This window comes from Pteropus medius, unplaced genomic scaffold (genome assembly GCF_902729225.1).
Source record: "Pteropus medius unplaced genomic scaffold, Ma_sr-lr_union100, whole genome shotgun sequence".
Classification (NCBI taxonomy): Eukaryota; Metazoa; Chordata; class Mammalia; order Chiroptera; family Pteropodidae; genus Pteropus; species Pteropus medius.
Window position 1 is genome coordinate 18189816 of NW_024340701.1, and position 16397 is coordinate 18206212.

The 16397-nt window shown below is 35.1% G+C and overlaps 1 protein-coding gene across 2 annotated transcripts in view; it reads right to left on the bottom strand.

Moving 5' to 3' along the window:
• The window catches only part of MED14 (mediator complex subunit 14), a 58536-nt gene that overhangs the window by 18161 nt on the left and 23978 nt on the right, over positions 1 to 16397 (bottom strand). For both annotated transcript variants that reach the window (XM_039888528.1, XM_039888521.1), the window contains exons 12-16: positions 14513 to 14591; positions 10679 to 10838; positions 7202 to 7396; positions 6678 to 6812; positions 4110 to 4186 (exon numbers count right to left, since the gene is read on the bottom strand). In XM_039888528.1, the coding sequence (XP_039744462.1) occupies positions 4110 to 4186; positions 6678 to 6812; positions 7202 to 7396; positions 10679 to 10838; positions 14513 to 14591 (646 nt within the window). The remainder of the gene's footprint in view (positions 1 to 4109; positions 4187 to 6677; positions 6813 to 7201; positions 7397 to 10678; positions 10839 to 14512; positions 14592 to 16397) is intronic.

Sequence of the window (16397 nt, forward strand, 5' to 3'; positions counted from 1 at the left end):
ACCTCCACTCCCTCTTCTTAGTTAATGATAACCAAAAATATCTCCAAACATTGCCAAATATCCCCTAGAGCAGCGGTCCCCAACCTTTTTGTACCAGAGAACAGTGCTCCTATGAAAATCTAATACCTGATGATCTGAGGTAGAGCTGAGGTGGTGATGCTAGCGCTGGGGAACAGCTACAAATATGGATGAAACTTCACCCTCTCGCCCACCTGCCATTCACCTCCTGCTGTGTAGCCCAGTTCCTAACAGGCCACATACAGGTACTGGTCTGTGGCCCAAGGGTTGGGGATCCCTGCTCTAGAGGGTAAAACCACCCTGGGGTTGAGAATCACTGACCTAGAATAAACAACTTAAGAGAGCAAAAATGAGAGAGAGATTATATATGGTAAAAAATAAAATTTGTAGGGGGGAAGAAAGCTCTATAGGTTGCATAAAAATAGAATTAACATAGTACTGAGATTTTCTCAGTAATTAAAAATTCTATCACAGTTACTCTTAAATGCACAGATTTTTAAAAGTTTTCAAAAGTTAATCCCTCATACTATATATCAGAAAGATTTTATCCAACATTATCTGGGGTAGTAATTATAGAAATTACATATATGCTTTTTAACTTCATAGGTACAGTGAGGACATTTGCCTGCCCTTACCCCTCAAAACTTAACCCTAACGCATAATAGTTCTAAAGCAGCCAATTCAGATAGATTTTTAAATCTTGATTTTGAAAATATAAATGCATAAAATATGTTTCAAGTAAAAACTAAGGTAAGACAGACTCCTTCCAATTTATGCTCTCAGGGACAACACACCCCCAAAAATGCATTCCATATCACTTTTTAAATCTATGATACATATATGATTGGCTCTACTTCAAGGAACTTGTAAAATATTTACTTGCTTCTAAGGGTACAAATGTAGCAGAGAGAATAAAAGTAAACTACAATGATAACTTGAATTTTCCCCATATGATCATGTGAGGGAAAGAAAAAAAACAAAACAAAATAGGTTCTCCAAAAGGAAACCTGGCAAAATTATCACAAACTCAAATACTGCCATATTTGCTAAAAATTAAGAAATGAGGAAGACATTTTCTGGACAATGGATTAACTTTATATGAAAATTTCTACCAACTCAAAAAATTTTTTCGATCTAAACAGCTACCCCTGACTGATTTTTCTTCTATAATTCCAAGTACTGAAAAAATTTAGTAATTAGGTTCGGCTCTTCTAGGGCAAATGTGTGTCACCATCGCTCCTTCTGGGCCATCATTTGCTGTGTGTCAGTTTTGTTCTAAAGGGTTTTACAAACTTCAGTAACCACATTATGTCCCTGTGGTACAAAAGGGGGCAATCAACACAACGATAGAGATGAAAAAACCTTGTGATGTGGCTAGAAGACCAGCACCACTGACCATTACTGTAATGTTAGTTCAGGAGAAAGTGGGAGATTTGTTCAAGAACTCAAAATTAGGCACCATGAGCATGCTGCTCTAGACCCATGCATCATTTGTGCTGTAGATCAAGGCTCTTTCGAACCTGCACAAGGCAACAGGTCCATGAGCCACAGCAATTTAGGGTGTTTGCCATAATACTTTCAGAGATACATCAAGGAGGCTTGCTCAACAGATTTTCAAGAAGATAATGTGAACAAGAACAGAACATATTTTTAGCAAAAAGAAGAAAAATGTGCTAATTTTAAAGCTTTGAAGTATTAACTCATACTCCCATTTAATATTAATATATCTAGGATTAAAAGCATAAAAGAGTTTCTGAAGATTAAATGCATTAGAACGATTACATACTAATTAGATCTATGCAAGATTTTAATTTAATAAAATCATGTTTAGACATTGTTTACTTTTTCTTTCTTCACTTCTATATACTACCCCCATAATGGACACCATGTACTGGACAAACAGCTACCTTAATTTATTCATTTCCATATATTTTCTTTTTAAGTTCTAAATAAAAAAAACAATAGCCAGAATATAGTAGGCTTTCTTAAAATTTATTGTAAAATGAAGCTAAAAAACATGAAATGCTTCCTTATTAGGTAGGACTATTATAAGTTCTCTTGAGTTCAAGAAGGGGACTGAAATTTCTTTCAAAAAAATGCTGAGTATAAGATATTTTAAAAATCATGGACACAGACAGTGGATTAGTGGTTACCAGAGGTAAGGGGGGCAAGGGGAAGGCAGATGGGGTAAAGGGGATCAAATATTTGGTGACAGAAGGAAATTTAACTTTGGGTGGTGAACACAAATAATACATATGACGTATTATTGGATTATACACTTGAAACCTATTTGATTAATCACTGGCACCCCAATAATTTTAATTTAAAAATAAAATGCAAAAAAAAAAACACCCTCTTCCAAAACACAAAAAACAAAGAGAATAGAATGTAAATGTTAACATCATCTACTTATCTGCAGTAGCCAAGAGTGAAAAGAATAAAATACCTTGCATTTTAAGCAGAATTCAAAACCAAAGGCAATTAAAAGTACTACATTTTCCTATTGATTTCCATTGTAAGGTTAGCTCTTCCTCTCCTGAAAACGTTTTAGAGATGGTATTAAGATAGTCAATAAGGGAGCTATTCCAGTTCGACTCTTTATCTAGAGTGAGCACCATGACACAAGTGTGGAGGCATGCCATTTGCTAGCCCTTCCCATCTTCCACAGAAACAAACTGATTCCCAAGTAACAAAAATTAAAGCCCTACTGGCTCAAATTGTATACCTGCTATGTCCTGGCAGACAGAGGAACTCAATCAATAAAAATTGCTTATATAATATCTATTATTGAGCAACATCTAAGAAACAATACAAATGCCAAAAAAAGAAAATGTTTTCTTCACCAAAAAGGTTATAAATGGCATGCTAGCTTTGCAAGTCTCATCCTGGTCACCTTATGAAGCACACACACTGCGCTAAGTTTCCTTTTAAGCATCCTTTGGCCCCTTGTCCTCTTACCTGTTTAGAACCCAGCCCTCTGCCCATCTCCCTCTGTATACTCTTCCCTGGTGATCTAATTTACTATCCCAGCTCAATTACTATCGCCTTGGTAATGACTCATCTACCTCTCCTGCCCAGACCTGTCATCAGAGCTTGAGAAACATCCCTACCTGCCCAAAGTGATGTCTAGGTGCCTCAAAATTAGCAAAGCCCCTTGAAACTCACATCTTCAGTGTCCCTTGTCTCAGGAAACACAATTATCCATCATTTACCCAAGATAAAACTAAGAGTCATCTTTTGCACCTTTTCCTTTCTTACCTTCAACATCTAATCACCAATCCTTGAATATTTCATCCCCTAAGTCTCTGTAGAATCTTCCTTAGTCCAAGCTATCGACAACTCTCATGTGAACCATTTTAACAACTGGTTACACTACTTTAGTCCTATTTCTCTCCAATTTATTCTCCATATTGCGATCAGTGCGAGCTTTCAAAAACACCGATCTAATGATGTCAGTTTCCTCTTAAAGTCATCTGGTGGCTTCTTATTGCCATTAGGATAAAGTCTAAATTCCTTAAGGACACTTACAAAGCCCTATGGGGCCTGACTCCTTCCTGCTTACATCTCCAGCTTCATCTCTCCCAATTCCTGCCATGCTGAACTTCTTTCAGTTCCCGGAAGCTGAGCTCTCTTGCCTCCAACCCTTCACAAGAGCAGTTATCCCTTCTGGTTAAGACCACCCAGTCTCATGTAGGTTCCTTTCCTCTAATTCTCACCTTTCCTGCAGTCAGAATACAATTGGTACTTCCTTTCTAGACTTCCAAACTAGCCCAGATCCCCCTGCTATGTGAACCCACAGTATTCTGAAGGGCTCTAACAGAATTCAAGCCTGACACATAGTCACACGCAGGAAACATCTGCTGAATGAATGAAATGCAGGGGAAAGACATCCTAAAATATCAAGTAGTGCTATATCTCCATTTGGCAGGTGAAAGAGAATCCTCTCCCAGACCTTAGTAATTCTATGCAGAAATCCGTGACAGCCACAGGTTTTGAACTCTGCTTTATGTTGTCTCAGGGAAGGAGAGAAGCAGCTCTGGCAGTGTAGCTGCAATGTGTGGCACCAAGTGAGACGTATGACAGGGACTTACTTCAATAAGCGAATTGCATGGCTGAAGCCATCACCTTCCATTTGTACTCCTTGATGCGGAATCTCCAAATTGGACAACTGGAAAGAAAAAAGCACAGTTATAATATACCACCAATTTTACAAAGGAAACTACCTTTTCTAAGTGCTACGGCCTAGTCTCATGGCATTTGTTCTAGGGCCACTCTTTCTTAAAGTTACAACATATTAGGCATGAGCACTGGCCACATCATTTGATTTCCTGGGAAACTATATTATGTCCAGTGAACTCAAAGATGACCCAGAGCTTCTAGTTAAAACACTCCTCCATAGGTGGCAAATCTTCAAAATTCGGGAAACTGATCTAATTTTTTTAGTGAGCTAAAAGTATCCAGAATCAATTCTGGTGGCTCCAAATTGTACAACTGTAAAATAATACTGGCTTTCTTGTGTAATTCAATAATGGCTTGAAACACTGAATGATAGTCATATCTGACTTCTAATCACAAACAGTATTTTTTAGTTTATAACTTTTCTGGAATATTTTTAACAAACTATTTCCTGTGTGAAACCCAAGAAGACAAGATATCCAATTTATGCATTTACCCAAATGAGGTAGCTTTCCCAATTCCAGGATTCAGAAAATGAGTTAAAAAAAGAATGCAGGGATAATGCTTGAGACCCTATCAGTGGGACTACAGGTTATTTAGATATGCCAGAAAGTCATCTGACCTACCAAAGAAAGGCTTGCCTTTGGCAGATATTCCCAGGTCTTCTACGCACTATTTATACCCACCTTGTTCCAGAAAGGATTTAAGGCAGCCCTTAGTATTTTACTGAATCCTGCTCTTTTGGACTGGGAAGAGCAGAGGTTTAGAAAAAAAGCTACTGACCAAACAGGCAGTGAGGGTTCAGATTCAAAAGGAAGCAAAGTGTGGGAGGGCTCAAAAATGTTGCCTTTATACTATGTATCTTCTGAGATATGAACATGCTAGGCAAGATTAGATTTAGTTAATCGCATCTCAGTATAAATTGCTTTATGCACAAAATGTGCTTGCTTTTGTCTTTAACATGTCTTTTTCAATGAGAGAAGAAAAAGTAGGTAAGATTTAAGTGCTTGACTGAGTTCAAGAGTACTACAGAATGTTCTTACATGTCTCATAAGTGCAACAGATATAGGAACACAGAGGAGGACAGAGATGACTGTCTGTAGGTGTTAATCTATGTGAGAACTACAAAAACACAAGTTTCTGCAGGCGGAGGAGAGGAAAGAATTATATTACATCACCCCTAGGTACCATGTAGCCTCCCTTCCCATTGCAAAGGTAGTAACTGAATGACATTCATAAAATCAATCCACATGGCACAAAGAAAAAGCCCAAGAACACAGTCAAGCAGATAGGAAGCATGAACACTGTCTGTACAGTTTAGGATATATGGCCAGTACCCCAACAAGAGGACATTCATCAAGCTCGTAGCTCTAAGACCTAGGACACTGAGGACAGGAATATCTATTTTAGGTGCCTGTTTCTGGGCTTGGATTTCTCTGGGCTACGAGTGCTCTTCACAATGTCATACCTTATGTCCTGCCTTCAGATCCCAAAACCCTATAAAGCAGGGGTCAACGTACAACAGCTCATGGGCCAAATGAAGGCCACTATCTGTTTTTGTGTTACTGGAACATGGCCATGCTCATTTATTTAAATATTAACTATGGCCAGTTTACACTACACAAGATCTGAGTAGTTGTGGTATGAGACCATATGACCCATACGCCTAAAATATTTACTATCTGGTCCTTTACAGAAAAAGTTTACTGATCCCTGCTCTAAAGCATGAAAGTGTTTCCAAGAAGTTTTTCCAAGACTATCATTATCAGCTCAACTGAAATAATCCAATTCCACATTTCCAGGTCTCTTGATTCATAATAATTTACAGAAGGGAAAAGTCTTAGAAAAAGTAAAACTTTAAACTAGAAATAAGGTTTTAGTGTATCACTTTTAAAGCCCTTTTTGGAAATACAAAAGTACAGGTTCTGCTACTTCCCTTTACTTCCATGTTTGGAGATCATGCTAGGTATCACAACTGTGTATTCTTGAAAAACACCAATTCTGTATAAGTCTACTGCTTCTTCCATGTGACAAAAGTAAATTTAGTTTAATATTCTTTCTGACCTATTTCCCAGAAAGGAACCCAATTTTATTAGTGTGTAAGCAATATGTATGTCTTCACCAATTCAAAAATAAACCGCCCCTTAATCAACTAACCATCTCTAACACAGTTAAATAATGCTCCTACTAACAGGTATACAAAATGTTAATTTGCAAAAGTTGTACTTTTTTTTAAAACTGAGAAGAATTTACTTTCCATTTCCATAAAGAACAGAAGACCCACAATTTGGAATCAGAGAGATGAAATAATTTAAGTCCTGTTTTACATGTGTATCATGAGATACCATTTTAACCCCGTCCCACCCAAAATGAACAAGATTACAACTATTCTGATTCTCCTAATGGAATCCACGTAGGTTTAGCAAAGCATCTTAAAAATCGCTCTTTCATTTAGAGTATCCAAAATCGTTCCAAATAATTACCTCCAACCGAAGTCCTACGAATGGCATATTTGTATCACACATAGCAACAAAGTGAGCTAGAATTTTATTGAAGGCACACATTTCTTCTGATCGTTTAGTTTTCTTGGGTTCTACTGGACATGAATCATCAGACAACTAGAATTTAAATAAAGAACACAAGTGGGTAAAAAAGTACATGTGATGTAATTAGTTAAAGCAGTTAAACTATTATGACAAAGCTCAAGGTTAACCAAAAATCTTATTCACTCAACAAATATTTATTAAGCAAACACTGGCCTAAATCGGGAAAATTTAGTAGTAAATATTGTATATTTAACAAGCTCTCTTGTGGAAAATGGTGTACAATTAATTATTAATTAAAAGGGAAGCATTTTCAAGAAAATACAGACAATTGTTACTTCAACTTTATTGCTGCCCAGTCTCTTAAAACCCATATCTAATTCTTTCCCATGTTAAAAACAATGAAAGAACACAATGAAGTTAACACACGCCAATTTTGTGCTCCTTTCCATATGTGATCATACCTTGCGCTTAGTACTGGTTCTAGGATGTTTTCCGGTTTTTGTACGAAAAATCAATTCCTGGATGTTTTCCTTGAACTGCTGCAGCAGGAGTGCCATGACAGGGCTGTCTTCACGATCTGCAGCACTCACAGACATGAAGTAGTACTTGTATGACAGCTGTGTGGGTTTATTGGGAACCTCCAACATCTCTACAACCTAAAATGGCCCAAATCGGAAATGAGACTCAGAAAAATAATTATTAGGTGTTGGATGTTTTCCTCCTTATAGCAAGTAGGGCTCAGAATTATAAATCTAATATTCATGTCTTTTTTCTTTAAACAAAGACAAATCAATCATGATATCAAAAAAAGCATTCCTAGTAAATATATAATTTGTTTTCTAAAAAACAGATCACACTAAAGAAGATCAATAACAGTAAAAGCAACCACAGACTATAGCAAATGGGACATTTAGACCAGCAGTCCCCAGCCTTTTTGGCACCAGGGACCAGTACTCCTCTGAGAATCTAATTCCCGATAATCTGAGATGGAGCTGAGGCAGTGATGTCAGCACTGAAGAGCGGCTGCAAATACAGATAAAGCTTCGCTAGCCTGCTTGCAGCTCACCTCCTGCTGTGCAGCCAGGTTTCTAACAGGCCCTGGACGGTGCGGTCCTCACCAGCCAGGAGAGAGGGGTGGGGGGCAGGGGAGGCTGGGGACGCCTGATTTAGGTTATTCACATTAGGTGTTCTTGATGTTTATACCTTAGCTTATAAATTTAAAAAATGTTATGCTTAAGTGCAGAGGGTCTGCTAGATTTTCTAAAATGGTATCTATTTTAAATTGCTCTGCTGTCTCTATTAATCATTAAAACATCCTAAGAATTCCACTATTATGGTAGAGAAAAGTGACAATTATCTCTCATACTTGGAAGCCTGTAAAAATAAACCCTGACTTTTCAACTGAAAAAGGTAGTCACTGTGAGAATAACAATAATCTCAAGAAGATTCAACACTGAAAAAAAGGTTACTAAAAAAGGTGCCAAGTACTGTTCTAACTACTTGACAAATAGTAATACATGTACTACTCCTAATGATTCCGTGAAGTAGGGATTCTCATCTTCATTTTTCTGACGAGGAAACTGAGACACAAAAAAGTCAGGTTACTCAGTAAGAGCCAAGAAGTGGTGGATTCACGCTTTGATCCCAAAAGTTTGGCTCCAGAGACCTTGCTGTTGTTACCCACTATACCAGCTTACTATTTTCAAGGTCTACCTGAAATTTAAGAAAAGTCCTCTAAATACATTAGTGAGAGAAATAAATGCCATTAGGCAAGGCTCCTGACCAATACACTTTCCTGTCTGTCTTCCTACTTCTCCCTTCTGACGCCCCTCCCCACACATTCTTTTCAGGAAATTGTTTGGCCAACATCTAGGCATCACACTGATACACCTGAGGAAATGACAGAATTAAAAGTAAAAGGGACACTTCATCGAATAAAATATATGAATGGCAAATAAGCACATAAAAAGATATTCATCATCAGTCATGAGGGCAGTGAAAATTATGACTACAATAAGATACCACCACATACCTATCAGAATGGCTAATTAAGAAAAAAAGTTTATAATACCAAGTCCTGGCAATAATGCAGAATAACTGGAACTCTTACATATTGCTGGCAGGAATGCAATATGGTCCAGCCACATTGGAAAACAGTTTAGCAGTTTTTTATAAAGCTAAACATATACTTACCATATGACCCAATAATCCCACTCCTATTTATCCAAAAGAAATGAAAACAAATTCACAAAAAACCTATAAGCAAATGCTTATAGCATTCTTATTCATAACTGCCCCAAATTAGAAACAACCCAGATGTCTTTCAACTGGACTGGTTAAACAAACCGTGGCACATTTATACCATGGAATACTATTCGGCAATAAAAAAGGTGAACTGGTATTATATATACGATATGGATGAAAAGTCAAAGGCGTTATGCTGAAAGAAACTGAACTGAAAGGCAAAACTAGAGACAGAAAACAGGCCAGTGGTCACTAATTGAGAGTGGGGAAGGGTTGGATTACAGAGGGACAGCATGAAGGAATCTGGGCGGAAGGTGACGGCTCTGTTCTGTGTCCTGTTAAGATGGAGGTTATAAAACTGTTCTATTAAAAACCAAGATACAAAAACATTTATTAAAAACCAAGATACAAAAAAGTGAATTTCTACTACATGTAAATTATATCTTAATAAATCTGAGAAAAGTAAAATGGCAGAAAGACATTTAAAGACAGCAAGATTTTCCTGTTCTTAATGTCCATGGTAGTAGTTTTTCCACTTCTGTAAATGTATCATTCCTAAGTGAAATATGGAGAATAAAGAGTAACATATATTCAGTTTTAGTCTAAATCATGTGATACAAACTATTGTTTTATAACAAATCGCTAGTCATTAAAACTAAAGACTGGCTTTTTGTTGCTACTGAATAAGGTCAAAAAATAATAAATTACAACCATTTTATTTTGTGTGTGGATGAGCATAAGATCTTTGTGTTCATAGGTTTGATTATTGTGTGTATATTCTGCATATCATTTCAAATGTTGACCAGGCAGCTCACCAAGAAATGAAACAACAACCATTTGTCACATTCCAAATCTAGTTCCACAGCTGGTCTTTAAATTTCAGGAAAAAAGTGAAATTCACATCAATGAGATTTATTAGTTTACAAAAGTTAACTCTAACTTAAGATATGTCAGACTACATAGGGCACTTTTTGAAGATATCTTTTAAAAGCAGAGCTCAAAACCTTAAAAAAAAATTCTCTCCCACTACCTTCAATCAACAATCCTGAATTAAGTTTCTCGAATACCTTAGATTCTTTGCCAGAAGCATCTACTTGGTGTACACCAAAATTTTTACAAGAAGGGAAATGTAGGTACATGAAAATTCCTACAAGCAGGGAAATGTATTAGGGTGAGTTCATATTTCAATTTTTGCAAATTTCAACCAATTCAAAGATCTCAAAAAAACTAAGTGGAAAGCACCTAGAAAGAGTGAAAAAGGAATAAGAAAGGATTTTACTATGCACTGAAAGGTACATGCAATCAATAAAGTAGATATACATGCCTTTAATCACTAAAGGATGAGGAAATAAGCTCTCTCAGACACCCCTTATTTAAAACGCTGCATTATGCAAGTTAACATTTGATTAAAAACAAACAAATTTATCTGACACTAAAACATCTCCAAACCTTCACAATAAGAAAAAGCCCAGGGTGAGGAATGGGGACATATCTTATATTCCCCAACCCTGCCTATCATTTTATAATTTCTTAGAAACATGATTTTCCTCTCTCCTCTATCCCTACCCCCGAGGTTGAGAATCAGTATATGAAAGTCAACGATTCAATAAAATATATTTGCAAACAATAAATCATTCAAGATACTAACAGAATTACTGAACCCGATTGCCCAAATCATCCTTTTGCATACTTACAATGTAGTATTGTGGCAGACGGGTAAGTTTAATGAACAGCTTATTCTTAGAAAGTTTTCCAATAGGATGGGTTGAGTAATTGGACAGCTGCAAAGTGTCTGTGCTTATTGTAGGCAGATGTTTTATAGATTGTTTGCAACGCTGTTGTCCAAGCCAAAACCTTAATTAAAAAAAAAATCCGCATAATAAAATCATATTTTTCTGATTGTGTCCTATTAATTTATAAGTAATTATTAAAGACCACTAAAAAACTAATTAATTTGTAATTTCGCAGAACTAGTAAAAGGATACAAGACCATAATAATGAATCATTTACCCAGTTTTATATTGAACTGTTAGTTTTAGTTCTAGTTTACGGAGTTTAAACTGCAATGTGAATGATTTTGATTAGTTATAAGGTAAAATTAATTAGTATTAAGGCTGAGATACTATATCAATTTATTATAAGGAATGACAGATTTCCTATGGTTTATAAAACAACACAAACTAATCTCAACATCCTTTATAAAATGTCTGAAGTGTTTATGAAACAAATAGAACAACAGAAAATAAGTATAAAAGAACCTCATTTTTTTCTGGTATCACTGGAGATATATAGTCCCAGTTTTTGTACTGTAAGTATCAATAACCTTCTTTCTCTCCTGTCTGTTAAGTCACCAGATTTCACTGTAATGCTTTTCATAGTACTCCTTTTATTTGATTATCTATCCTTGAGGCTAGGACATCATATAATAGGTGAAAAGAGGGTATGTGAAAAAGAGATTTCACAAACTCTCACTGATTCACAATGACATAACTACTGAAATTAAGAATAGGAACTTAGAAACTTCACAGCAACATGATAATGCCACAATATCAAAGTTCATGATCACTAGGGTTGCTTTGCTGAACAGGGTACAGACCAGTTCCGTTACTATTGGATCTCTTTGGTGAGCTGAACGTGGTACAAACTCTACTAGTTGTACAGTAAAACCATGCTATAATATATGACATTTTAAGAGTAGTTTGTCAACTACTACCCAAAAATGTATAAAATCTGGAAAACAAATTTAACTGTAACTTCACAGGACCATTTGCTAGATAGAACTGGCTACTAATGAAGGGAATGAAGATAAATTCTGAAAATATACTAATAATTGCTTCATTTTAGATAAAAGTTAAAAATTAATATCCTGAACTTGTCAAAACTGCTTTCAAGTCTACTTCCAGTCTCATCAACATACCTTTGTGAGACTAGTATCTCTACTATGTATGTTATTAAAAGAAAAACATAAAAACCATTAAGATATACATTATCTCCTATAATTAGCATTATCATCAATCCAACCTAGATCGGTTAAGTTATGGACAAGAAACAAACTCATCTGTCACATTTAAAATTCTAAATACAAGATATTACAAATACAATATAAACAAAAGACAGTCTCTTCAAAGCATATATGAAATTGATATTTTACTCTTGACTTTGTTTTGTTATAACTTTGTGTAATAAAAAATTTAAGCATAAGAGTAAATTTTCTATATTGTCTGTTATATACAGTTTCAATGAAAAATGTATGTATATTTTGAATTTTTTTTCTTATGTTTGTTCTGATTATATTTACTGAAATGTAATTTTATGTCTGGACTCTAATAATAAAAAAATTGAGGCTTATATTGTGTACATGCTTTTTCATTTCTTTTTTCTAGAATGTTTTCATTGCATATTATTAAAAAAAGTAATCACAGGAATGGATGCTCAACATCACTAGTCGTTAGGAAAATATAAATTAAAACCACAGTGAGATACTTCATCATACTCACTAGGATGGCTATAGTCAAAGACAATAACAAAAGCTGGCATGGATGTAGAGAAATAGAAACCCTCAGACATTGCTGATACAACTATAAAGTGGCACACAGCTACTCTGGAAACTAGTTTGGCAGTTTCTTTAAAAAGTTAAACAGAAATTTACCTATGACCCAGCAATTCCATACCTAGTGGAATGAAAATGTAAATCTATACATAGACTTGCACATAAATATTCACAGCAGCATTATTCATAATAGCCCAAAAATGGAAACAAACCCAAATGTCAATCAATTGATAAATGGATAAACAAAATGTGATATATTCACAGTAGAATATTATTCAGTCATAAAAAGGAAAAAGGAATGAAGTACTGATGTTACAACACGAACTCTGAAACATTATGCTAAGTGAAAGAAGCCAGTCACAAAAGACTACATATCTTGATTCCATTTATATAAAATGTCCAGAAAAGAAAAATTTACAAAAATGTAAAGTAGATTCATAGTTGCCTGGAACTGAGGTTGGGAATGGGAATTAACTGTAAATGAGCATCTTTTGGGGGTAATGGAAATGTTCCAAATGTTCTAAAACTGAATTGTGGTTATGGTTGGAAAACTCAGTCAATTTATTATATGTCATTGAACTGTACACTTAAAATGAGTGGATTTTATTTTTATTTTCCCCACACGTCTCCTCCCACATGCTCGTGGCGTGCACCCAGGGGGGCCTGGCGCACCTGAGGTATGGTCCATGGTTCCACCTGGGACACGAACCCAGGACCTTCTGCGTGTAAAGCAGACCACTACACTATGGAGCCACCCCATGAATGGATTTTATGCTAGGTAAATTGTACTTTGATAAATTTATCTTGAAAAATTAATGTCCCATGATAGATTAGTGATAAACTGGTTATTCACCAAAGATCATTTGAGAAGCACCATTGTAAGTGACAACTTCTTACAAATAAATTATGTGAGTTTTAGTACAGACACACATTTGATAAGTTTAAGGCTTTTGGGACTTAGTTTTCTGGTTTAGGTTATAATTCTGCTAGCTGGAATGGAATGGCCAGATAAATAACCCAAAGTTATGCAAGATGTGAATTATTAAACATTTAAGTATTTAAACATTGCTTGTTTAGCCGAAATTCACAAAAATGAATAAAAATGACACTAACCACAAAAATTTTAGGAATTGTAACCCTGAATAACGACTATCATTTTTCATACAGATAAACTAAACAGCTGTTCAAAAGAAGGCTTATGTAAAATTATTTATCTATTGGCATTAAAAATCATGTCCTGTTAATGAAAAAAATGACTTGATATCAAATTCTTAAAATATTTATAAAACCAAAACTTGCAAAAGGAGAAGACTACAGGCTTAGAAGATCACAAAATAGATCCCACTGAACTGTCCAGCCTTCTCCATTTGCCAGCTTTAGTTTTGATCTCTGAAGTATATTTTTATCCCTTGGAATTTTGTTTTATTAATTTTAAAAGAGAGTTTGTTAGCACTGCCATAATGGTACCTTTGTATACCAGGGTGGTAATGACACCTCATAGAAGTATCTCTAGCTCCATTTTCAATTTAATTTAGTTTAACAGTATCAAGTAGTCAAAAAACTTTGAGACAAATTGAATGACAGTATTAGAGAAGCAGAAATAATTATTCTAGAAGCGTCAGCTGGTAGATTCATACCATGAAGATTATCCTGGATAAGAACAAATAAGACTCTATTTCAGAGAACACTGGATACAATAAGATTCATTATGTAAGTGATTTGTAGAGAAAATGCTGCAAGGAAGGAAAGGTGAGTGTCATGCTCTTCATACCTGTATTTGCTCTAGAGGGGAATTTGATACAAAGCACTGCCATCTTGGACCTGTTCCAAGAGAATTCATATTCTAAGTATCAAAAGGTGCTCAAGTTTCATGTCATAAACATTAAGGTCAGTGACTCATCAAGAGTAATGATGGAGAAAATATATCTTGTCAAAATAAGTTCCCATTTTTACTCTTGAACTAAATAAATAAGCTTACTTAAGTTGTTGAATCCAAGGAATGATCCGTTTCATATCATCATTCACAGACTTCTCCATGTCATCTAAAGTGGCCTGGTCTATAGAATAAAGCACATTAATTCCTTATACAAGACACAAAATACCTAGGTAGCCCAATATGTAAATAAAATTATTATTTTAGGCAGAAAGGAATGTTATTTTTGAGTCAGAGAAAACTAAACTAAATGCATCATTAGGCATAAATTAACCTAATTTGTTAACTTTGTTTAACATTTGGGAGAGTTATAGTTAAGATAACTAATTAATAGCAAATGTACACTAGCAGGAAGAATAAGAACTACACGAATTAGTTCTTTGCCTATATTTTAATCATCAAAACTCTTAGTCTAGTTAACTAATATTTTTAACTTATATGTATTTAAAACTCGTATTATTACTAGACTTAGAACCTTTAAAATTATAAAAACTATAAAACTCCATTAAAATGTTTATTTATTAAACACAAATGGTCTCTGGCATGAGCAAGAGCTGTTGGCTGAAGATTAGCATGCTAAATGTCATTTAGAATTTTTAATGACACTAGAAAATGCTAGTGTCAACACTAGAATGTTGAGCAAAAAGCAAAATATAAAACAATTTCAACCAAAGAAAAAATATAGAAAGAACTAGAAAAGCATTGTTATGGATTGAAATGTATACTCTCCCCACCCCCTCCCACACACAAGTCATATGTTGAGGCTCTAACCCCTAATGTGATAGTATTTAGAGGTAGGGCCTTTGGGAGGTAATTAGGTTTATATGAGATCATGACATGGGGGCCCTCACGATGGGATTAGTACCCATATCGAAGAGACACTAATGAGTTTGCTCTCTGTCTCTTCCTGCCATGTGTGGACACAGTGAGAAGGCCGACATCTATAAGCCAGGAAGGGAGCTCTCACCATAACCTGACCATGCTGGCAACCTGCTCTCAGACTTCCAACCTCCAGAACTGTGAGAAAATAAATTTCTGTTGTTTAAGCCACCCACTCTGGTTCTGACAAACACACATCCTGTAAAATAACGATTGCCAAGAGGCAACTTTTTTTTTTTTTTTAATATATTTAGGTTTTTCATTTATGAGTATGTACTGTGTTAATAATCAAAAAAAAAAAGCAGATAAGTTTTGAAGAACAAATAACTGCCTAGTTGCTTTCAAATCAGAATTAAAAGGTAATTCATAAATGTGTCACTTATCATTTAGCTACCTTATGATGTGATTCAAAGTAATGAGGCCAGTTTTCCATGAGCAGGCCATAGAAAATTCTATCTTTACAGCCATACAATACAACCGGAAAACCTTTTATTTTCATCAATCTATCTAGGTTGATATTAAGTTCAAATTGCAAATGTGCTAATATATTCAAGGACAATGTTCTTTTAGCAATAAAAATAACACTAAGTTCCTAGTAAGTATTTCATCGTTTCAGAACACCAACTCAGTAATATAACATGTTAGAAATCAAACTTTAATTTCTACTGTGTTTAAGTCAGAAAAAAATCCTTTCCTCGAAGATTCTGTACTACAAGTCATCTTAGATGTTTGTATGGTCATATATATGTTCTTTAGCCATGAATGACATGAGAATCCCTCATGGCCATCTCCATGTCACCCAACTATTAGAGGTAAAAGAGTTAATCTAAAAAAAAATCAGCCATCAATATTATTACATTTATATAAGTAAAACAATATAAATGCAGTTCATATTGGGAAGTTTAACTTCTGGTTAAAAAAAATCCAAAGCAGAGTAAAAATGGACCCCAAGAAACAGACATCAGTAAGTTATTCCTTCCATATCTATTCTAGACACTGCTTATGACACCTCTCCCACTATATAATGGCAGAAAATTATAATTTTGCTTTT